Here is a 23,195-nt window from a genome sequence, read left to right on the forward strand (position 1 = left end):
GACGCACAAGCTTTGCTTGGAAAGAGAGGAATTTTGGTACAAGGGACTTCAGCTGGAGCAGGTAAACACAGGGGAGGGGGGAGAGACCCCCTCCATCCTACAGAAAGGTGGGGCCCCCAGGCCTGCTAGGCCTATCCACGGTGCACAGGCCAAGGAGAGGCCCATGACTGGATGGTGTGGCCTCTCTAGGGGCCCAGCTCTGGGAGCTACACTGGCCGCACAGACCACCTCTGACCCATGTCCAGGCCAGCACTTCCAGGGGTGGAGTCAGCCCAGTGTGGGTGGCATCTCTTGGGTGTGTGGAGACCCCATGCCCCCCTGGCAGTCAAGCAGGGCCTGTGAGAAGATGAGCTACAATGTGAGAAGGGTGGGAGTTGCCAGTTTCAGCCGGATATAGTGGTAGGGTTTGGCTGAAGAATTCGGGCCCCAGGGAATGATCTAGATAAGCAAAGTTCCTAGGCACAATCCTGGGGCAAATGGCAGGAGGACCTCCCTGAGTCCCAGTCTCCCACGTCATAAAGTCTCCCACCTCTCTGCAGGATGGAGGGGGTCTCTCTCCTCTCCCCTCTGCTCCCCTATGTTTACTTGCTCCAGCTGGAGTCCCTTGTACAAAATTCCTCTCTTTCCAAGCAAAGATTGTGCAATAAGGAAAAAGAACAGTTTTCCTTATTTCTCAGTGAGTTCTGTGCCTAATACACAGCAGGTTTCAATAAACTTGTCAAATTATTATTATTGTTATTGTTGTTCTTATTTTTTAGCTAATCTTTTATCAAAATTCTCATTTTAAGGATCAAAGGATCAAAAGGTAACGTCAGCCTTGGCTTGATTTAATCACTCTAATGCCCAAGGAGGTCTGAAGAAATTGTGTGGGCGTACCCCAGGGCAGAGGCGGGGAGGTCCAGTGGCTCAGGGTGGCGCCCCATTTCTGTTGTGTGGCCAGGTAGGGACCAGGGAAGGGAAGAGAGGGTGGTACCTTGGTGGTCTTGGAACCGGGCATCCTTTAGGGTCCGGACTTGCCATTGGGGTGTGTGGGGTGATGGTGAGCTTTGGGTCCAGCCGCAGAAGCCGTCCTCGAAGTCACAGTAAAAACCAGCAGGGAGTTTACCTGCAGGGAGAGCACAGGGGCATGGTCATTGCCGGGACTGCTAAACCCAAATCATCAAGTAAAATTACCCAGGCACGACCATTCTCTTTAATAACAGTTCCCTAACCAGACCCACAATGTCTAATGCTGCTCATAGTGAAGAGAAGCCTAATCTCTAACTTGTACGTGTGCTGGTTTCCTGTTTTCTGATCTTCTGAAAATAATAACTTCACAGCATGGGGTATTGTTAACCCAGCTTTATATAAAGCAGAGAAAGCAGAGGCTCAGCGATGTTAAGCAACTTGACCAAGGTCACAGAGTAACCCAGCTGGGATTTGAACCCAGCTCTTCTGCCTTATTTGGAGAAGGCAATGGCAACCCACTCCAGTACTCTTGCCTGGAAAATCCCATGGACAGAGGAGCCTGGTAGGCTGCAGTCCATGGGGTCGAGAAGAGTCGGACACGACTGAGTGACCTCACTTTCACTCATTGGAGAAGGAAATGGCACCTCACTCCAGTGTTCTTGCCTGGAAAATCCCAAGGACAGCGGAGCCTGGTGGGCTGCTGTCTATGGGGTCACACAGAGTCGGACATGACTGAAGTGACTTAGCAGCAGCAGCAGCTTCTGCTTTATTTATTTATTTTTGGCTGTGTTGGGTCCTTGCTGCTGCGCACAGGCTTTCTCTAATTGTGGAGAGCAGGGGTTACTCCTCGTTGTAGTGGTTGGGTTTCTTATTGTGGTGGCTTCTTCTGTTGCCGAGTGCAGGCTAGAGGGCATACGGGCTTCAGTAATTGCAGCACACAGGCTCACTTGCTCCACAGCATGTGGGATCTTCCTGGACCAGGAATCAAACCTGTGTCCCTGGCAGTGGCAGGTGGATTCTTAACCCCCAGATCACCAGGGAAGTTCCTCTTCTGCTTTTAAATTCTGTGCTCTTCACACAGAGCCACCATGAACAGGACCCTAGAAAAGCCAGTTTGTATATATATATATATATATATATATATATATATCACTGAGGTACATTTCCAGTGATCGGCACAATTGATAAGACTGTGGTGGTGGCAGTGGTAGTGTTGGTTGGGAGGTGGTTGCTTTGGGTCCCTCAAATCACCTCTGTCGGCAGAGACACACACTGCTCAAAACTATCTGTTTGTTTCCCTTTGTTTCCCAATCCCCTTGCAGTTAAGTGAAGGCCCATGGCTGGTTCTGGCCAATGACATGTGAGTGGAAGTGATGTGCATCTCCTCTGGAGTGAGGCTGTGAAAAGCCCTGGTGTAGATTTCAGTCTCTCTCTTCTCCTGCTGAAGTGACCGAGGAGAATTCTCGTTCCTGGGAGCGCTGCTGCAGGAAGATGGCGCTTCTGCCAGCAGGAGAGATCCTGTGGGGTAGAGGCCCCTCCCCCCAACCCTCAGTGGACAGGAAGAACTGTAAATGTTATGTTAAGCCACTGGAATCTGGGGATGGTTTATTACTGCAGCATAACCTAGCCTATCCTGACTAAGCAACCCCAGCCCCTGGGGCCTCTTTATATCATCTGTTGGCTCAGCATAAATGGTCCTGTTAGCACTTCTCTCCTTATCAGCCCAACCTCAGGTCCCATTAAATAGGCCACCGTCAGTTCTAGAGACCATATATTTCCCCACGGCCCACAGAGAAGGACAGGAACAGAGGGGTAGAGAGAGCTCCCTTGCTTCAGCTCGCTCATAGAATGGCTGGAAGCCTCTGATGGTGCCAACAGCCCCGGCCAGGCCTGTCTCCACGCGGGAGCTCTCGAGCAGGGACCAGCACCTCCAGTGTCCTTTCTTTGTCTCAGCCTTCTTGGCAGCAGCAGGCTAACAACGAGGGCCCTAACACTTCCTGGCTGTGACAGCACCTTAGTGAATTATTACTCATTTCCCCCTGATTCTCTGTGCATTTCACACAGAGGCAGAATTATAAATTAAAACAGGCTGTCACTGACTCTGAGCATCTCTTCCCATTTATACCCCCCTGAAGAAACCATCCCCACCCCCAGCCCCACATGTTCCTCTGATTAAAAATCCAAAAGCAAAGGAGATCTTTCTATTTTATTTTTTATGCCCCCCTCAAGGAATTTCACATTCACTTCTTTAGCAAAAACTAACTGGTAGCTGGAAGCGACCTTCCAGAAAACGTCCTTCACACATGTGCTTAAACCAAGACCACAATGGAAAATTCCAGCAGGCAACGACAAGCTTCAGGTAGAAGGAAGGCACAGGGCTGAGCTGGGTCCTGCACAGCGTATCGCCCCCTCCTCACTCTTCCAGGAAGTGGAGGCAGAGAACTTAGCCTGACTTATCGGTGTTGGTGCCTCATCAGTACCGGACACCTGCGCTCTGGTCCTAACTTCTCTGCTTTCTGCAGGTGACTTCAGATAAGTCACTTCCTTCCTCAGATCCCTCATCTGTAAAGTGGGATAAGGTAGTGCGTATTTCACAGGGCTGTTTTGAGGACAATGTAAGAGAGAGAGTATGGAAACATTCTGTAACCACAGCAGTAGTGGCATTATGAATCATCATTCATATCTAGGCAGGGAAAGTCAACATCTGAAACTGCCAACACTGCCCTAGGGGCCAGAGATGAGTCCCTCAGCTCCTCTCTGGAAACGCCTGGGCCTTCCACTGAGACAGGAATGAGGAAAGCCATTGGCATTCTCCACCTTCTGGAAGCCCATTCTTATCCTAACTTGACATAGGATCCAGGGTGAGCTGAGGTCAGAAACCCCTTTCTTTTTGGATGATTGAATAAAGGGAGACGAGATAGGCCAAAATAGGTCAAAGGGCAACTTATGTGACAACGAAAACCTTGAAGGGTGGGCAGGGGTGCTGAGAGGATTTCTACCACTGTAAGAACATCAGAGCATGTGCTCAGCAAGGAGCCAGTCCTGAGGAAGATGGTGGGGTGGTTGCCAGCATCAAGCCCTTGGCGGATCAGGCCGGGGCGGGGAAATTGCTGCTAAGACCATTGTTGAGCAGTGTTAGCACCCCGTGTTGGATCTAAGGTGTTATGTTACCTCATCCATCTCAAGCACCTACTCAGTGCCTGGCGTGTTGCAGAGCCTCAACACTTATTTGTTGAATGAAATGGGAGTTGGTCAATCTCAGGGTCGGGAAGGAGGAAATGACAACCCACTCCAGTATTCTTGCCCAGAGAATCCCATGGACAGAGGAGCCTGGCAGGCTATAGTCCATGAGGTTGCAAAGACTGAGGACACGATTGAGTGCTGACACTTTCACTTTCTTCAGTCCCCTAACTCTCTGCCACTTAGAATGTGGTCCAGGAGCCAGCCACACCTGCATCACCAGTGAAACTGTTAGCTGTGCAGAGTCTCAGGTCTCCCCTCCCTTCCCCCACCTACTGAATCAGAATTTGTACTTTTAATGCTCTTCACATGACTCCCAGACACCTTAATGTCTGAAAGGCACTGCTGTAAGCCACCTTCTTCTTGGGCTGCAGCCAGGTACTTCGCTGGCTGGATGGCCAAATCAGCTATGTGTGGGTCAGTCGGTCCCACAATATTCGGCAGTTATGACACCTGATTCCACTCTAAGAGAGACAAATTGGTCGGGTCACAGAGATGTGACCTCAGCAGCAGCTGCAGGAGCTGCCAAGTATAAACTCCAGGCCAAACGACACTACTTCTTTTCCTTCCTGGGTGACAACTCTGTTAACATTTTTGATAAATATGTGTTATACATTCCTTTGAAAATATAGAGTCATGGGAAAAATGCTAGGAGAAATACATCAAAATATTATGGTTATCTCTGAATGTCTGAGAGGGAGGATTATGGGAGTTATTTCCTCCCGTGTACTTTTTGATTTTCCAAATATTTTACAACCAACATGTTTTATTTTACAATAAAGAAATAAACCTAAAAAAAAAAAAAAAACCAAACTGTTTTCGCCCGATGGGAAGAGTATCCCAATAAACAGAGGAGATTATTGAGTACGTGGAGGGGGAGTGAGCTGCCTGCAACACTGAGCGAATCCACGACCCACCCAAGGAATGAAGGGGGGCAGCCTGAGGGACACTGCATGCCTTCAAGGCCATTGCTCAGGACACAGAGGGAACCTTGAAGACACCCTTCAATGGGTCACAGCATTCGGGGATGTAGACATGAACTGGCTATGTTTAATTAGAAAAAGGTGTATGGTATATGCGGAGAAGGCAATGGCAACCCACTCCAGTACTCCACTCCAGTACTCTTGCCTGGAAAATCCCATGGGCAGAGGAGCCTGGTAGGCTGCTGTCCATGGCGTCGCTAAGAGTCGGACACGACTGAGCGACTTCACTTTCACTTTTCACTTTCATGCATTGGAGAAGGCAATGGCAACCCACTCCAGCGTTCTTGCCTGGAGAATCCCAGGGATGGGGGAGCCTGGTGCGCTGCCATCTATGTGGTCGCACAGAGTCGGACACTGAAGCGACTTAGCAGCAGCAGCAGCAGTATGGTGTATGGTGGTGGGCTTGGAGGATGGGATGTGAATGGACACATTCCTGATTGGATGGAGAAGTGCCACCTCCATTTCAGGTCCCCAACTCGTCTCAGTCAGAAATGCCCCTCAAGCTTGAGCCTGATAATCTGAATGAAGCTTAGTTTGAGTGTGGGGAAGTGTAGGGAGTTGAGGCTGGGAGTTGCCAGGATACAACCTACTTTTTCCCTCTGAATTTCAACCATGGTTGAACACCCTGGCTTAAGTTTAGTGACCCTCATGGGGACATCCCCAACAATCTTAAATGACTACTGCTCAGAGAATGTGTTCCAACAGGTTCCAGACCACCTGGGAAGGACCAGATGAGGTCAAGAGCATTATCTTTAATGCATCATGGACAACAGCACCTCAGCAAGCATCATGTTCCAACTCATATTACTGATGAGGAAACTGAGGCCTAGAGGGTAGAGACGAGTGATCTGAGTGACCCCTAGAAGAGCTCTGGACCTTCCCTGCCTTTTCCTGGCCTCTTCTTCCTGCGTGGATATGTGATGAGAGTTGTGTTGGAAATTGCCGGAAACTCATGAAACTAGTGAGTCCGGCTTGCAGTGACTGAGAGCATGGGCTTTGAAGTCAGTCTGGATCTGAATTAGTGCTCAGCCACTGGCTAGCAGTCTGACCGACTCCAGGTTCCTCATCTGTAACACGGGCACAATAGCATTATTGCACTAGGACTGCTGTGAGGGTGAAATAAGTTAATGTGTGAAGAGTGTTCAGAGCAGCTCCTAGCATATAGAAAATTCTCAATGTTAGTTGTTACTATGCCTATTGTTATTTTCATGGGGTTGGTTTCCAGAATCAACATTAGCCAGTGTGATGGGGAAAACAGCTTAAATGCTGAGAGAATAGGGGTGCCCATAAAAGAAAAAGGATATTTACCAAGAGTACAACCAAGATCAGAGTGGCAAAAATATCAGAATAACCCTCCTTCTAATTGGACTTTCCTTCTATCAACCGACTTCTGTAGCGAAGAGCTCGGTGGGGTGTTCTCCAGGATGGAGCGGTCATTCTGACAGCTGGTCAGAGCAACTTTTAAAGTCTGGCTGAAAAGGTTTCTGGGCTCCAGGTGCCCACCCTCCTTACTGGAACCGGGCTGCCCTAAAGCTTGGGGTTGGCCCTGAAAACCCATTAATGGCAAGCCCCAAAATGGTGGGAAAGTGCCCTCAACCCACAGTAATGAGCTGGATCCCGCAGGTTCAAAGCTCTAATCATAGCTCGGTTCCCGACATGCTGCGTGACCCTAAACAAATCAATTACCTTCTCTGTGCTTTCATTTTCCCAATTGTAAATCAGGGCATGGACTGCCTGACCTGTGTCCCAGCTGGGAAGTGGGTATCACAAACTTTAAAAAGGCCAAGACAAAGTCACACAGTTCAGAGGCACTGCTGGAAATACTATAGAGACAAATAAGTAGACAGAGACACACATACAGGCTGGGTCCGGGGCAGCACAGGTGGGCCTGGCTTCTCGTTGGTCCCTGTGTGTAGTGAGAGCTTGGAGAAAAAGCCAGGAGCAGACCAGTGTGGAACAAGCCAAGGGCTTACCTGCAGCTCATTACCGAGTTTTATCTAAACCACTGAAAGTTTTGTATAAAAAGGAAGATTTTAAAGTGGAAAAATGGATTTCTTTACTGTTTCACTTGAAAGGGAATATATAAAACATTTTTTCTGTTAAGGGAAAAAATCTGTCCTCCAAATGACCTTGGGGACACTGTGAACTTCTTAGAGCTGTTTGGCAGGCAGGCCCCAGCGTCCTGGAGCCACTGTGTCTGAAGGGGCGCTGACTTGGCTGCCCAGGGCCCCACAGCACCCAGGCTGCTGTGTCCTTTCCCAACCATGATCCCCTTGTTTCACGCCCTGCCTGTGTGTTGGATTTTCAGCTCTCTGAAGACAGAGGCTGTGTTATTCGTCTGTGCTCCAGGATCAAGTGCACTTTTTAGTTCACTTTACCTGTGTTCTGTAAGTGCTTGTGGTTTTCCTGGAAGAAATGTCTCGAGTGTTCACTTCTCCCCAGGCAGCTGCTGAGAACACCGTCTTCAAGTGGAGTGAGCACTGGGCTGGGAGTCAACTCTGCCCCTAACTCCCAGTGAGACCTCAGCAAGCTGTGTCCTCTGGGGAGCCCAGGCTCCCCAACTCATGTACTCATTTTAATCAACAAGGAGTCAGTGAGCACGTATGCTACACCAGGAATCATTTGAGATCTTGGTACGGGGAAGAGTACCAGACCCACTCTGTCCACATCAGGGGAGAGAGGCATGGAAACCACCTCCAAGAGATGTAATGGATGCACCCCCACTAGGATGGCTAACATAAAAAAGGCAGACAACAGTAAGTGTTGATGAGGATACAGGGAAGCTGGAAACCCTTATACATTGTTTGTGGGAATGTAAGATGGTGTGGCCATTTTGGAAAACAGCTTGGAAGTTCCTCAAAATGTTAAATATAGAGTTATTATATGACCCAGCAAATCTATTCCTACGTAGGAAATCTCATTTCTAAGAGAAATGAAAACATCTGTCTACACAAAAACTTGTATATGAATATTCACAACAGCCCAAAAGTGGAAACAACCCAAACGCTCATCCACTGATGAATGGATAAACAAAATATGGTACAGCAATACAATAAAACAGTTTCTGGAGATAAGAAGGAATCGAGTACTGACATGTTCTAAAACATGGATGGGCCTCAAAAACATTATGTTAAGTGAAAGAAGCTAATCACAAAAGACCACATATTATCCAATTCCGTTTGTATGAAATGCACATCTACAGAAACAGTAAGTAGATTAGTGGTTACTTAGGGCTAGCGGGAGCTGAGGAGGGAAGAGGGGGAGGAAGCTGAAGGGGGAGGGATTGGAAGGAATTGAGAGATTGCCAGGGGTTTCTTTTTGGAGTGATAAAAATGTGCTAAAATTAGATTGTGGTAATGGCTGCATAGTTGTGACTACACTTAAATTGTACACTTTAAACGAGTGAATTGTATGGTATGTAAATTATATCTCTCAAAAGATGTTAAAAAGTAATGAATATTATGGTGCATGGATGCGGGGCGGGGGTGGGGTTGCACGGAGGAAGAAGAATAAACTGTACTGTTTGGCCATGGTCAGAAGACGCTTCTCAGAGGGACTGACTTTTGAAGTGAGTTTTGAAAGGGCAGATGTGACTTAAGATGGGAAAGTGCCGGGAGCCGGCATATTGCATACTGAGTGCCTGTTGCGTATTGAGTGCAGCACTTTCCACAGCATCATCTTTCAGGATCTGGAATAGCTCAACTGGAATTCTATCACTGCCGGGAGCCAGCGTGAGGAGCTCCACCCATGACAAAGGTCATGAGGAAGGAGGCTCGGCATATGCAAAGGCAGGATCAAGCCTCAGGAGTCCCCCTGGAAATTCTCGAGCATCTACCCCCAAAACCAGAGTCTGCCTACTTTCTGCTTTGTGCTTTCACCTACACCTCTGACTTTACAGGGGGCTGTCCCCCACTACCTCTCTCTGAAAAAAGAGTTAGCTTACAACTCCAGTTAATAATTCCTGGGTGTGACAGTGTTTCAACCTACAAACTCCTTTGGAAATCCTCTAGCCTGCCTGAATAGGTTTTTCTGGCCACATGTGATTGCTCAGAGCCTCCCAACTATGAGAGGCATGAGATGTTCTAAACTGTCTAAATACAGATTCCTTTGAGCAGTTAAAAGATTGATTAGAAATTGTATTGGTGAAAGGTTTTTCACTTGTTGGGCCAATGTTTGCTGCTAAGTCTCCATATCCCTTACCTGCTGTGTCCCTGGCAGTGTCTTGATTGATATAATTGGTGTAAATAGTAGCTTTAATATTTGTAACCTGGGACCCTTGAGTTAATTTCTTTTTCTTGTTATAGCCCACCATACCTTTGCTCTGTAGGAATGCAACTTCATCTAATGCTTTTGGAGGGTGGCGCTTGACTTATAACCTTTAGAGAAAAATAAGTTTTCTGAAGAAAGGGTCATAAAATGTTAACAGGCCTCCGGGCCAGAAGATGATGCAAATCACCTAAACTTTTGCGTATGATAAGTTTGCAGGAAGAAAGCCTGGCTTGCTGCATGACTCTACCCCTTCCCCCATTATCCTCTATGCATAACTTAAGGTATAAAATCTACTTTGGAAAATAAAGTGCGGGCCTTGTTCACCGAAACTTGGTCTCCCCATGTCGTTCCTTCTCTTACCTTCTGGCTGAATTATTCAGCCTCTTTTTTCCACTGAATTTCCTCATTGAGCTATCCTTATTCTATTACTCTTTATATCCTTAATTAAAGTTTAATTAAGCAGTTGTTTCCTGATCCTCGCCGACGCCGTCTCTCCTTCGAATACCCTGGATCAGCTGGGGCTGGACCCTGGCAGGAAAGGGCATTCTGGGAAGGGAAGGGACACAAACAAAGCCTGGAAGGTGTGAGAGCATTCAGAGGAGGTTTGATATGGCTGGACCTGGGGTACCTGGAAGGCTGTGAAGATAAGGGAGGCATGTGGGTGATGAAAGAAAGGCTTAGAAAGTGCAGGAGGTCTGGGCCTTGAAGGTTTCGCACATCATGTTCGAGTTGGGCTGTAGTCTGCACATTTTCTCTATACATGAGGATGCTGAGAGCATAACATAAGATCTGGCTTGGTTCTTAACTATACGCTTTTTCTAGACCATGGGTCTTAGCTCCATCTTTTGAAGACTTGTGTAAATTCTGAAAGTTGCCACTGAGAGGACATAAGTGTCATGGGACATAAGGGAGGTTGCTCAAGCTTGCCTAACTCGGGTGGTGGGGGGAAGGAGGGGATGTGAGCACAGGGTGGGGTGGGTGGGGCAGCCCCATCTACTCACGGCACAGCTGGCCCTCGTCTTCTCCCTGGGCACAGTCCCGGTGGAAGTCACAGGCCTGCCCCAGCTGAAGGACTGTCCCGTTCCAGCAAGTGAAGGAACTCTGCAAGGCCATCTTGGAGCCCGGAGATGATCCTGGAGCACACACAGAGACACAACCCTGGTCAGCTCAGCTGTCCCGCAGGAAGGCTGTCGAGAGGCATCCCTCCGTACCATTCACATCTCATGGCCTGGGACAACCCCGGCTTCAGTCTGGCCCAAACCAGGGTTAACACCAGGAGGCAGAGAGGAAGTCAGAGCCCTGACCCCACAGACCCCTGGCTGTGATGTCAGTGGTAGAGTGGCCTGAGCTTTGAGCCATGCTCCCCCAACACTGTGGGGTCCTCCAATCTGTGGCTTTCGTGTGCCAGGTGGACAGCATACAGGGCCACGAAGCTGCCCTCTCCCTCTCACGGCAGGGGCTTGCTGGAGGTGGCCCTGGGCCCTCTTCCACAGGCTAGTCCCAGAAGGGCTCAGTTTGTCAGCTGATGGCAGATGACCTCTTGTCACTGTCAGATTGGCCCCCAGCCTAGCTGCACATTCTCAGTAGCTCTTGGGCATGGGCAACACACAGGCCCTGCTTCCTTTGGGAATCAGATCCAAACTCTACCTGTTCTTAAATGTCCTCTGTGATCTGGGTCCAAATTTCCTTTCCTGTCTCACCTCTCTCGGTCTCTCCCCACGACCCCTGGGCTCCAGATCCTTCTGGCCTTGGTTGGATGCAACCTGGTGCTAGAATATCCATTCCCAGAACATCTTCTCCACCAAGTTGCTTGAGCCTCTGTGTGTTCCCAGCCCTAGCCAGTGTCCAGTTCACAAAAACTATGAACATCCAGTGACCTATCAGTGGCTGGCTGAATAATGCCTCCCCATCAACATCCATATCCCAATCCCCCAAAGCTGGAAATATGTTATTTTATGTAACTTGTTGTGATCTTTAGATGGCAGGTTGTCCTGATTATCCAGGTGGGCTCAATGTAATCACAGGGTTCTTATAAGATGGTGATAAGATAGTCAAAGTGAGAAGTAGACCTGATGATGGCAGCAAGCTTTTGGAGTCATGGGAGGAAGAGGTTGAAGGTATTTAGGATAACAAGAAAAATTCTCCTGTACTTTTGCTTGGTGATTTCTAGTTTCCAAAGTATTTTTTTCTTATGCCTTATACATGCTCATGAAATACACTTAGGACCTTATTGCCCTTATTCTCAGTCCTACCAAAGAAAACATGAGCAAAATAAAATGCTTGTAAAGTCTTCCCCCAGCCTATGAAACAAATGTAAGCCGTGTCCTGTTTTATTCACACCTTCTGATTAGGCCTTGTTTCTCATCATGTGTTTTCATGAACACGCGCATGTTTCATACACCAATTACTTGTCATTCCCCAAATAGCTTTTACTTTTACAGTTTCTTTTACTTTCCTTCATTTGAAAAATATATGCCTATTGTCTAAAGTTCAAAACCAGGGTAAAAATCAACAAAACAATGCTCAGAATCCCACTACCCAGAGGCCATAATTTTTAACATCTTGGTAGATTTCTCTTTTGTTTTTGGCCTGTGCTTTAAAAGTGTGTAGAGTTGTGTCATATGTGTAAATTGCTTAAATCAATTGAGGTTATATTGCAAGCTTTTTCTAGGGTTTAAAAATTCCCCATGAGAATACTTTTTAATGGCCACAATACTACGTGATATGTACCATAATTTATTTCAACATTATTCAATGATCAGATTGTTAGACTGTTTATAATAACACTTTGAAGAATATCTTTGAGCATGAATTTTTACCCACCTTTCAGATTATTTTCATAGGATAGATTCCCAGAAGTGGAATTACTGAATCAAAGGGTATAAACATTTTAAAGGCCCTTGATATATATTGCCAAATTGCTTTCTAGAAGTTAATCCAATTTATACTCTCACCAGCTGTGTTCATACATGCATGCCCCTCTTACTACATCCTGGCCAGCTCTGAACATTATCGTGATTTTTAACTAAAAGTATTTCCCTGCTGTTTTATTTGTATTTCTTTGCTAGTGAGGGTGTATATTTTTTTCCCACATGTTACTAGCTTTATCTTACTCTGATTTTTAGGGAATTGCCCACTTCCTTTTGCCAATTTACCTTTTAGGTTCTCCATGTTTTCCTACTGAATTGTATGAGATTATTAACAAGGATGTGAAATTATTTATCACATGCTTGGCATTTCCCCGCCCCCCCCCCCCAGTATTTTATATGTATTTTCATTCTGTTTATAATGCATCTTGATATCCAGGAGTTTTAAAATTTGTATGTAATCCAAACCTACATATTTTCCTTGGTGTTTTCTTCTTCTTTTGTGCCTTAGAGTGTTTGTTCCATGTGGGTTGGTAAGTAAGGTGTGGGTTGGCTTTTGTAGTCTTTGAGTTGCTCTCTCACTGCAAGGTTGCCCTCTCATTAGTGATAAAGAACCCACCTGCTAATGCAGGAGACATAAAAGATCCCTGGGTCAGGAAGAGCCCCTGGACGAAGGCACAACAACCCACTCCAGTATTCTTGCCTGGAGAACCCTATGGACAGAGGAGCCTGGCAGGCTTCAGTCCATAGGGTTGCACAGAGTTGGACATGACTGAAGTGACTTAGCACGCAACTAGCTGTTTGGATGCCTGTCTTCTTCACCAAACTGTAAGTGACTTGAAGGGAGGGATCAAGTCTTACTTCCATGAATCTACAACAGTGGCTTGTGTAGAGATCTCCTCACCCCAATATTTGGGACTTGAACTGTGGTATGTATTAACTATGGATGTGATCATCATGCCTGCTTTATATTAACAGTTGATAATACAAAGGTTCAGAGTGGTCACATGGCCTGCTGAGAGATTGGTGGAAACCCACATTTTCACATCTTGATCTCTATCTTTTGCACCCTGTCTATGGGGTCCCCCCACCAGGTGATGGGTGGTATGGAGGATGTGCTCAGGACTGGTGATAATGGGTACAAAAGGGCAGGGAGTCAGTACCCTGTCCTTTACTCACAAACCCGGATGGAGGAGGGGCCCAGTCATGGGAGGGGTGCTGCTTTCATTCTCTGGATGCCCTGGTGTTTTCTCTGGGTGCCCTGGTGTTTATCCCCAGGACCTCTCTGCTGCACAGCCACAGTCCAGAGAAGCCGTCTCCTCCAGCCCTGCTTCTACCAACTCTTCCTCATTTCCTTTCCCCAGTTGGATACTTACAGGCTCCCTGGCATAGCCTCCTCCATACCACAGGGAACTTTATGCTTGTGAGAGATTCAATTAGATGGATGCCTGGTACTCTGATCTCTACTGCCAGCCCAAACTCAAAACTAATGAGGCGCAACAAAAAACAACCGCTCTGTCTTCTCAAGTTCTTTTTTTATGGGGCCCATAAATTTCAAGGAGGAAAGTACCCTTGGTGAATGGTTTTAATCAAGGGCCCGAGTTTCTGAAACAGCATCCTTTCTGTGGTTGTGAAATGATAATTCTGGCTTGTGGAATAGGGTAAACTGAGGCCCTGGATGGTCGCAGCCTGCCCCAGTGCAGCAAGGAAGGGACAGAGCCTGGAAAAGAAGATCCAACACCCTCTTCTTGAGGTCTTCCAGCCACAGGTTCTGGTGATTCATGGAAACCACTGAAACACCAAATGCCCTAATCACAGAAAGATTAGGGAGAGCTAAGATCAAGTCACTTCAGGGAGACTGATGCTGGGGTTTTTTGGTTAGTAGGGGTCTTCTCTATGGAAATCTATTTATTACCTTTGAGGAGGCAGTTCTTTCCAGAATAATAGTATAAGTCACTGGGCTTCCCAGGTGGCACTAGTGGTGAAACTACCTGCCAATGCAGGAGACACAAGAGGTGTGGGTTTGATCCCTGGGTCAGGAAGATGCCCTTGGAGGAGGGCATGGCAAACCACTCCACTATTCTTGCCTGGAGAATCCCATGGACAGAGGAGCCTGGCAGGCTACAGTCCATGGGGTCTCAAAGAGTCAGACATGACTGAAGCAACTTAGCACACATACATACATGGGTGTAGTAAGCCACCATCATTCCTTACCTTTGTACAGCACTGTAATAGCTTAGAATGTGCTTTCCCAATCCTTCTCTGTTTGAACCTCATAAAAAACTGGCAGAACAGTTATTCGTATTTCCATTTGATTAATCAGAAGAATGAGGATTCAAGAGATTAAATAACGGAGAAAGAAATGCTATCTAAACAGCAAGGCAGTACAAAATCCAGCCAGTTATTTGCTAGGTGCTTTGCCTGAGGTCTCACAGGGAGTAAACCACAGGGAAGGCCCAGAACGTGGTCAGATGACCTCAGATGGAGTTCTTCTCCCATCACTTGGGTTAGATCACCTTCTGAACCAGCACCCTGACTGCCCAGGGAATCACTTGGGAAGTTAGAAATACTGTTGATATTCGGGCCCCACATGGCCCAATGAAACCAGTATTTCTGGAGGACAGACTCTTGGTACCAGGGTATGAAAAGCTCCTGGGGGACTTCTCTAGTGGCCCAGTGGTTGAGAATCTGCCGCCAATGCAGGGAACACAGGTTCAATCCCTGGTCCAGGAAGATCCCACAAGGCACGGAGCAACTAAGCCCGTGCACCAAAACTACTGAGCCTGCGTTCTAGAGCCCGTGCCCCGCAACAAGAGAAACCACCACAGAGGGAAGACTGCGCTACAATGACGAGTAGCCCCTGCTGCCTGTGTGCAGCAATGGAGACCCTGCACAGCCAAGAATAAAATAAATAGATGAGTAAATAAGTACAAGCTTCTGGAATGATTCTCATGAGTGTAGGGTTGAGGGCCACTTCCCTGAAGGGCTGCAGGATTTGGCCCTGAGCGCCTATGTGTCATAGGTGGGTCTTTTACCTCCATGGTTCTCCAATGCCCCCTGGTACAGTGAGGGAGTGGTCTCAGACCTAACCTCCAAGACCCCTTCCATCTTCAACATCCTGATTCTGGGGTTCTGAGCAGTGGTTCTTGGTAACTATCTGTTTAAAGGGTTGCTCGGATATAGTTCGTGCTGCCTTTATTAATGCTGACCACTTAATGGCTTCCTTGGAGCCTGCTGCCAAGTCACTCACCCAGCGAGCTTCCCCTGTTGTCTCCTGCCATCTCGGTCATCTGTCATTTCCATCTTGGAATATCTCTCCTGAAATAGCATGCCACACTTGCCTGCCTGTTTATCTTCTCTCTGGGTGAGGGAGAAACCAGTTCAGACTTGCACCCGAGATGCGTGGGGCCCCGGTCGGGTTACGTGAACCGCTGTTTGACGCTGAGTAATTCATTGGGTTTGCTCACTGGGAATGGTTCCTTCTCCCTAATTGCTCATTCAAAACAGAAACCCACACCTACGCCCCTCCTTCAATCGTGTCTCAGAGACTTCATGCTACAAAATCTACACAACTCTCGTAACTCAAATTTCTTTTTTAAATGAATGTCAAATTTTAGGGCACTTAATTAATTTTTAATTATGGTGATTTATGTGACATTAAAAAAGGCACAGTTGTATCAGCTTTTGGGCTGTCTCCCACCTGCTTGCTCTTGCCTAACTGATGACACTCGTTAAAGGGGGAAAATTTGAGTGCTGCATCAGTGGAGGGGGAGTGCAGATCTTGCTCTTAAATGAAAGAGAAGCAGAAACTATGGTGGGAGGAGGCCAGCTTCTAGAGTGTGGGGAGGTCAGGAGTGGGGCTGGAATCTGAGCCAGGCTCCCAGTGGAAACTTACTGTTTCCCAGGACAAGGAGAATCAGGTGTTCAAGGGTAAACAAGCCCAGAGACATGAAAATGGATGGTGACATGATGAGGATGTAGTCAAACAATGCACACAGGCTAACAGCCGCCACCACCACGCTGATGTTAATGGAGGTGTTGGAAGGCCTGGGAACTGTGTAAATTAAGCCTGGCAGAGACCAGTCCTGTTGAGGGCTTTGGCCTCATAAATTGTAGTGCGGACAACCTCATTAAAGAACTGGCATCTTCGGTTCCTACTCAAAATGTAAATTGGTGTGGAGAGGGCCTGGCTTCAGAGGCCAAGAGGGTGGGATGAGGAAATGCTGTGCTAGGAGTCAGGAGAGCTGGTTTGAGGACTTGTCTTGCCACTAGTAAGACTCATGGGAGCATGAGCCAGTCACTCTTCTGGGCCTCAGTTTCCTTGTTTGTAGACTGTCCACAGCCAGTCACTCACATTTACCATGGGCTAGTTGTGTTCGCAGACTCTCTGCATCAAAGTCACACTGAACTTGGTAATCATGCTACTTCTGGGCCTCGCTGCAGACCTACAGGGTCTGAAGATCTCAGAGTGGGGCTCTGGATCCAGCATGTTCCACAAGCCCCATGGGGGACAACTAGGTACACCACAATCTGAGACCTCTAGTGCTCACAAGGTTAACTGATCTTCAGTTCCTTCGCTCCTTGGAAGAATCTCAAGCCTTCCAGCACCACCCCTCTCTCACGGTGACAATTCCTTCCTTGATGCAGGGCTCTCATTTCTGTTATGACTCCAGCAGACCCGAGGCACCACTATGTTCAGTCTGTGCTGACGAGACCCCTAAGGGGCAGAGACTAGGTTCCAAGTGCAAGGAGGTTCCACTCTCCTCTTCTACTAGCTGGTGGTGTGAACTCGGACATATCCTCACAAGCTTCTCTCTTCTATAAATCAGGGAGGCTGTCTAATATACAGGATTTTTGTGAGGATCAAATGACGTTGGGTTTCTTAGGAGCTAAAGAGCATCCCAAAGAGTTTGGGAGAATTGGCCATGGAGGTTGGGTAGAAAGTTGTCAATGAAGGGGTTGACCAGGCCAAATTTTGGAGGCAGACAGTACCTCTGGAGATCCCTTATGCCTGATGTGTTAGTTGCTCAGTCATGTCGGACTCTTTGCAACCCCATGGACTGTAGCCTTCCAGGCTCTTCCATCCATGGGATTTTCCAGGCAAGAATACTGGAGTGGGTTGCTATTTCCTTCTCCAGGGGATCTTCCTGACCCAGGAATTGAAGCCAGGTCTCCTGCACTGCAGGCAGACTCTTTACCATCTAAGCCACCAGGGAAGCCCTCATGTCCCAAGAGAAGATGAAACCCTTTCAGCAAAACAAAAGTTCAAACAAACCCAATAGTAATTTGTGACATAAATAATAGCTATGAAGAGTAATTGCAAGGAAGAATTTCTAAGATTATCTGTCTCTAGTGTCACCTCCACCACCAGAGTTAGTTTTCTGAGCCCAGCTCCCTTTAGGTCCTAATCCTAAACCTTCACTGGTTTCCATGGCCTTCAGTTCAAACTGAGCCTTTGCACACCCAGCTCAGCCCACTTTCCCAGCCTCACCGTGTGGTTTGCATCTTTAGCTGAAGACCATGACTTGCAGTTTCTTGAACATGCAGCCATGGCTACAGCCTTTGTGTAACCCAATTTGGTGGGCTAGATTCACCTTCTCCATCTGAGCAATTCCTTCTAATTCAGATGTCACTTTCCCCAATTGCTTGTTCTTCTCCCTTGAAGAAAGATGTATGCCTCCCTCTGCGGTTCTCTGGTAATCACTATACACCTTTAATGGTGAACTCATCGTCCCCATTGGTGATTATGTTTGCATTGCTAACTTCTCCCACTAAATTCTAAATTCTTTGAGGCAGGGGGTCTATCTTATTTTATCTCCTGGAGAGTGCCTGGCACATAGTAAGTGCTAATAAATGTATGCAGAAGAAGTGCAAAATAGATCACTAAGTTTAAGTAGAAAAATGGGATGAGGTAGAATTTCCTGGCATTCTGGAAATTACTAGTTCCTTTAGGTTGCACTGTAGCAATTCCATACACACATCTTCCCCTCTCAGCCGAAATCCCATGCAAGCTTTGGATTAGTGAACAATGTTCAGAGATTCTACTAAGAGCCTAGGGTTAGGGTAGTGAACAGAAGGTGACATGGGTGACCTGGTTTGACGGGTAGGCCATAGGAACCTTCTCTGGGGAGGAGATGCTCGAGCTGATACTGAAGGAGAAGAGAAGTCAGTCAGCCGTGTGGAGAGCTGCAGAGGAGCAGGAACTGCATTGCCGGGAGTGGGAAATGATACCAATGATCTAGAAGCAGAGCAAAGGCCAGTGTGGCGCAAAAGGATCACAAGGGCCAGGAGGGTCATGAAGAGTGGATGGGAAGGGAGGCAGAGGCCCAGTCAGGCAAGATCTTGCAGGCTGTGGGAAGGGGTGTGAATTTTGCTTAAGGAGTATAGACAAGAGACTGAAAATAACTTGATTTCTAAAAAGGTTGTTCTGAGCAATTTAGGGGCTTCCCTAGTGGACCACAGCCTTGTCTGACTCAGTGAAACTATGAGCCACGCCGTGTAGGGCCACCCAAGATGGATGGGTCATGGTGGAGAGTTCTGAGAAAATGTGGTCCACTGGAGAAGGAAATGGCAAACCACTTCAGTATTCCTGTCTTGAGAACCCCATGAACAGTATGAAAAGGCAAAAGACAGGACACTGAAAGATGAATTCCCCAGGTCGGGAGGTGCCCAATATGCTACTGGAGATCAGTGGAGAAATAACTCCAGAAAGAATGAAGAGATGGAGCCAAAGCAAAAACAACACCCAGCTGTGGATGTGACTGGTGATGGAAGCAAGGTCTGATGCTGTAAAGAGGAATATTGCATAGGAACCTGGAATGTTAGGTCCATGAATCAAGGCAAATTGGAAGTAATCAAACAGGAGATGGCAAGAGTCAACATCGACATTTTAGGAATCAGTGAACTAAAATGGACTGGAATGGGTGAATTTAACTCAGATGACCATTGTATCTACTACTGTGGGCAAGAATCCCTTAGAAGAAATGAGTAGCCATCATAGTCAACAAGAGTCTGAAATGCAGTACTTGGATGCAGTTTCAAAAATGACAGAATGATCTCTGTTCGTTTCCAAGGCAAACATTCAATATCACAGTAATTCAAGTTTATGCCCCGACCAGTAATGCTGAAGAAACTGAAGCTGAACAGTTCTATGAAGAGCTACAAGACCTTCTAGAATTAACACCCCAAAAAGATGTCCTTTTCATCATAGGAGACTGGAATGCAAAAGTAGGAAGTCAAGAAACACCTGGAGTAACAGGCAAATTTGGCCTTGGAGTACAGAACGAAGCAGGGCAAAGGCTAATAGCATTCTGCCAAGAGAACGCACTGGTCATAGCAAACACCCTCTTCCAACAGCATAAGAGAAGACTCTACACATGGACATCACCAGATAGTCAACATCGAAATCAGACTGATTATATTCTTTGAAGCCAAAGACGGAGAAGCTCTTTATAGTCAGCAAAAACAAGACCGGGAGCTGACTGTGGCTCAGATCATGAACTCTTCACTGCCAAATTCAGACTTAAATTGAAGAAAGTAGGGAAAACCACTAGACCATTCAGGTATGACCTAAATCAAACCCCTAATGATTATACAGCAGAAGTGAGAAATAGATTTAAGGGACTAGATTTGATAGAGTGCCTGATGAACTATTGACAGAGGTTCGTGACATTGTACAGGAGACAGGGATCAAGACCATCCCCAAGAAAAAGAAATGCAAAAAAGCAAAATGGCTGTCTGAGGAGGCCTTACAAATAGCTGTGAAAAGAAGAGAAGCAAAAAGCAAAGGAGAAAAGGAAAGACATACCCATGTGAATGCAGAATTCCAAAGGATAGCAAGGAGAGATAAGAAAGCCTTCTTCAGTAATCAGTGCAAAGAAATAGAGGAAAGTAATAGAATGGGGAAGACTAGAGATCTCTTCAAGAAAATCAGAGATACTGAGGGAATATTTCATGCAAAGATGGGCTCAATAATGGACAGAAATAGTTTGGACCTAACAGAAGCAGAAGATATTAAGAAAAGGTGGCAAGAATACACAGAACTATACAAAAAAGATCTTCACGACCCAGATAATCATGATGGTGTGATCACTCACCTAGAGCCAGACATCCTGGAATGTGAAGTCAAGTGGGCCTTACAAAGCATCACTATGAACAAAGCTAGTGGAGGTGATGGAATTCCAGTTAAGCTGTTTCAAATCCTAAAATACGATGCTGTGAAAGTGCTGCACTCAATATGTCAGCAAATTTGGAAAACTCAGCAGTGGCCACAGGACTGGAAAAGGTCAGTTTTCATCCCAATCCCAAAGAAAGTCAATGCCAAAGAATGCTCAAACTACCGCACAATTGCATTCATCTTACACGCTAGTAAAGTAATGCTCAAAATTCTCCATGCCAGGCTTCAGCAATACGTGAACTGTGAACTTCCAGATGTTTGAGCTGGTTTTAGAAAAGGCAGAGGAACCAGAGATCAAATTGCCAACATCTGCTGGATCATTGAAAAAGCAAGAAATTTCAGAAAAACATTTTTTTCTGTTTTATTGACTATGTCAAAGCTTTTGACTGTGTGGATCACAATAAACTGTAGAAAATTCTTCAAGAGATGGGAATACCAGACCACCTGACCTGTCTCTTGAGAAATCAGTATGCAGGTCAGGAAGCAACAGTTAGAACTGGACATTGAACAATAGACTGGTTCTAAACAGCAAAAGGAGTATGTCAAGGCTGTATATTGTCACCGTGCTTATTTAACTTATATACAGAGTACATCATGAGAAATGCTGGGCTGGATGAAGCACAAGCTGGAATCAAGATTTCTGGGAGAAATATCAATAACCTCAGATAAGCAGATGACACCACCCTTAGCAGAAAGTGAAGAAGAACTAAAGAGCTTCTTGATGAAATTGAAAGAGGAGAGTGAAAAAGTTGGCTTAAAGCTCAACATTCAGAAAACTAAGATCATGGCATCCGGTCCCAAGACTTCATGGCAAATAGATGGAGAAACAGTGGAAACAGTGGCAGACTTTATTTTTTGGGAGCTCCAAAATCACTGCAGATGGTGACTGCAGCCAGGAAATTAAAAGACGCTTACTCCTTGGAAGAAAAGTTATGACCAACCTAGGTAGCATATTGAAAAGCAGAGACATTACTTTGCCAACAGAGGTCCATCTAGTCAAGGGTATGGTTTTTTCAGTAGTCATGTATGGATGTGAGAGTTGGACTATAAAGAAAGCTGAGCACCGAAGAATTGATGCTTTTGAACTGTGGTGTTGGAGAAGGCTCTTGATTGTCCTTTGGATTGCAAGGACATGCACCTAATCCATCCTAATGGAGATCAGTCCTGAGTGTTCGTTCATTGGAAGGACTGATGCTGAAGCTGAAACTCTAGTACTTTGGCCACCTGATGTGAAGAGCTGACTCATTGGAAAAGACCTTGATTCTGGGAAAGACTGAAGGCGAGAGGAGAAGGGGACGACAGAGGATGAGATGGTTGGATGGTATCACCAACTCAATGGACAACAGTTTGAGTAAACTCTGGGAGTTGATGATGGACAGTGAGGCCTGGCATGCTGCAGTCCATGGGATCACAAAAAGTCGGACATGACTGAGTGACCGAACTGAACTGAACTAGTGGTTCAATTGGTAAAGAATCTGCCTGCAATGGAGGAGATCCAGGTTCAACCTCCAGGTCGGGAAGATCAATTTAGGGAGAATGGATTACAGAGGGCAATAGAAGTGGGAAAATGAGTTCATAGATCATTGTAGCCGCCTAAGTAAGAGATGAAGGCACCTTGCTGGAGCCTGGTGATGGTGGAGATGGAGAGAAGTGAGTGATGGATTTTGTGTCTGAGGTGACACTGACAGAACAGGCTGGTGGCGAGGATGGTGCTCAGGTGAAACCATGGCTGCCAGTTGACATGACAGAACCACTGACAGTTTGTTTCAAAATCCAAGTTCCTCAAAGCCAGTCTTCGTATAAACTTATGAAGAACCACAAGGATGCCTATGGGCCATCAGTGGGATGCAGTATGTCTCATTTTTGCAGTTGAGCTCTCCAAAGAAATTAAAAATTTTCTTATCTCTTTGTGGCCTCAATATCCCTTGATTTTGTTGCACAGTCCTCTTCCCAAGGTTTCTCTATGTCACATTTATCTTCATTGCTTTGCTGAAAAGACACAGCAGTAATTTTATTTTTAATGTTATAAATGACCTCTGTGTGCATTTACCATTAATCTCCCTGAAGAGTGATGACATTTAACCAATCTGCACCATAGCTCCCTATAAACTATGTCATTTTCTCCTCTTGCTTGTTCAGTAAACAATGAACAATCCCGGTTGCACCTTGGAGAATTAATACTAATCATTAACAAATCACAGCTACAACTGAGCACCCTGGAGGGACTATGCAGAGTATGCAGTGGAGAAGGCTGCATGGAATGAAGAGTGAAGGCGAGCCGGGATCATTGAGACTGGAGGAACAGAGACAGGAGTGCTGATTATGGGGAGTGGCCCTATGAGGCACCTCCACGGAAGGAAGTCGGGTAGACTTGGCTTCCTGAAGACAGATGGGAGGTCATCTTGCCTCTATTCCATCTATGGAAGCCATGGTGTGAAGGATGACTGCTTGAAGAGACAAGGTAGTCTTGAGTGCTGATGCAGAAATCAATCACAGTGAGATTAACAACCACCCTCACTGTTTACTGGGTGCTTAGCTTTTTCTAGGGACTATATTACAGGCTTTATATGCGGTGATTTATTTAGACCTTATAGCAACTCTATGATAGTTATTAGCTCCATTTCACTGAGAAGGAAACTGGGACCCACAGTCACGGAGACATATGTTAAGTCTACCTGACTCTGAATGAAGCCCACGCTCTTAATCAAGATG

The 23,195-nt window shown here is 46.4% G+C and overlaps 1 protein-coding gene across 1 annotated transcript in view; it reads right to left on the reverse strand.

Moving 5' to 3' along the window:
• The window catches only part of ALK (ALK receptor tyrosine kinase), a 747,102-nt gene that overhangs the window by 126,307 nt on the left and 597,600 nt on the right, over positions 1 to 23,195 (reverse strand). The window contains exons 6-7 of the mRNA XM_086323612.1: positions 10,442 to 10,573; positions 974 to 1,105 (exon numbers count right to left, since the gene is read on the reverse strand). Coding sequence (XP_086179738.1) covers positions 974 to 1,105; positions 10,442 to 10,573 — 264 coding nt within the window. The remainder of the gene's footprint in view (positions 1 to 973; positions 1,106 to 10,441; positions 10,574 to 23,195) is intronic.

The sequence above is a fragment of the Bos grunniens genome, chromosome 11 (genome assembly GCF_055505025.1).
Source record: "Bos grunniens cultivar Pamir isolate PY7600 chromosome 11, Bosgru_T2T1.0, whole genome shotgun sequence".
Lineage (NCBI taxonomy): Eukaryota > Metazoa > Chordata > Mammalia > Artiodactyla > Bovidae > Bos > Bos grunniens.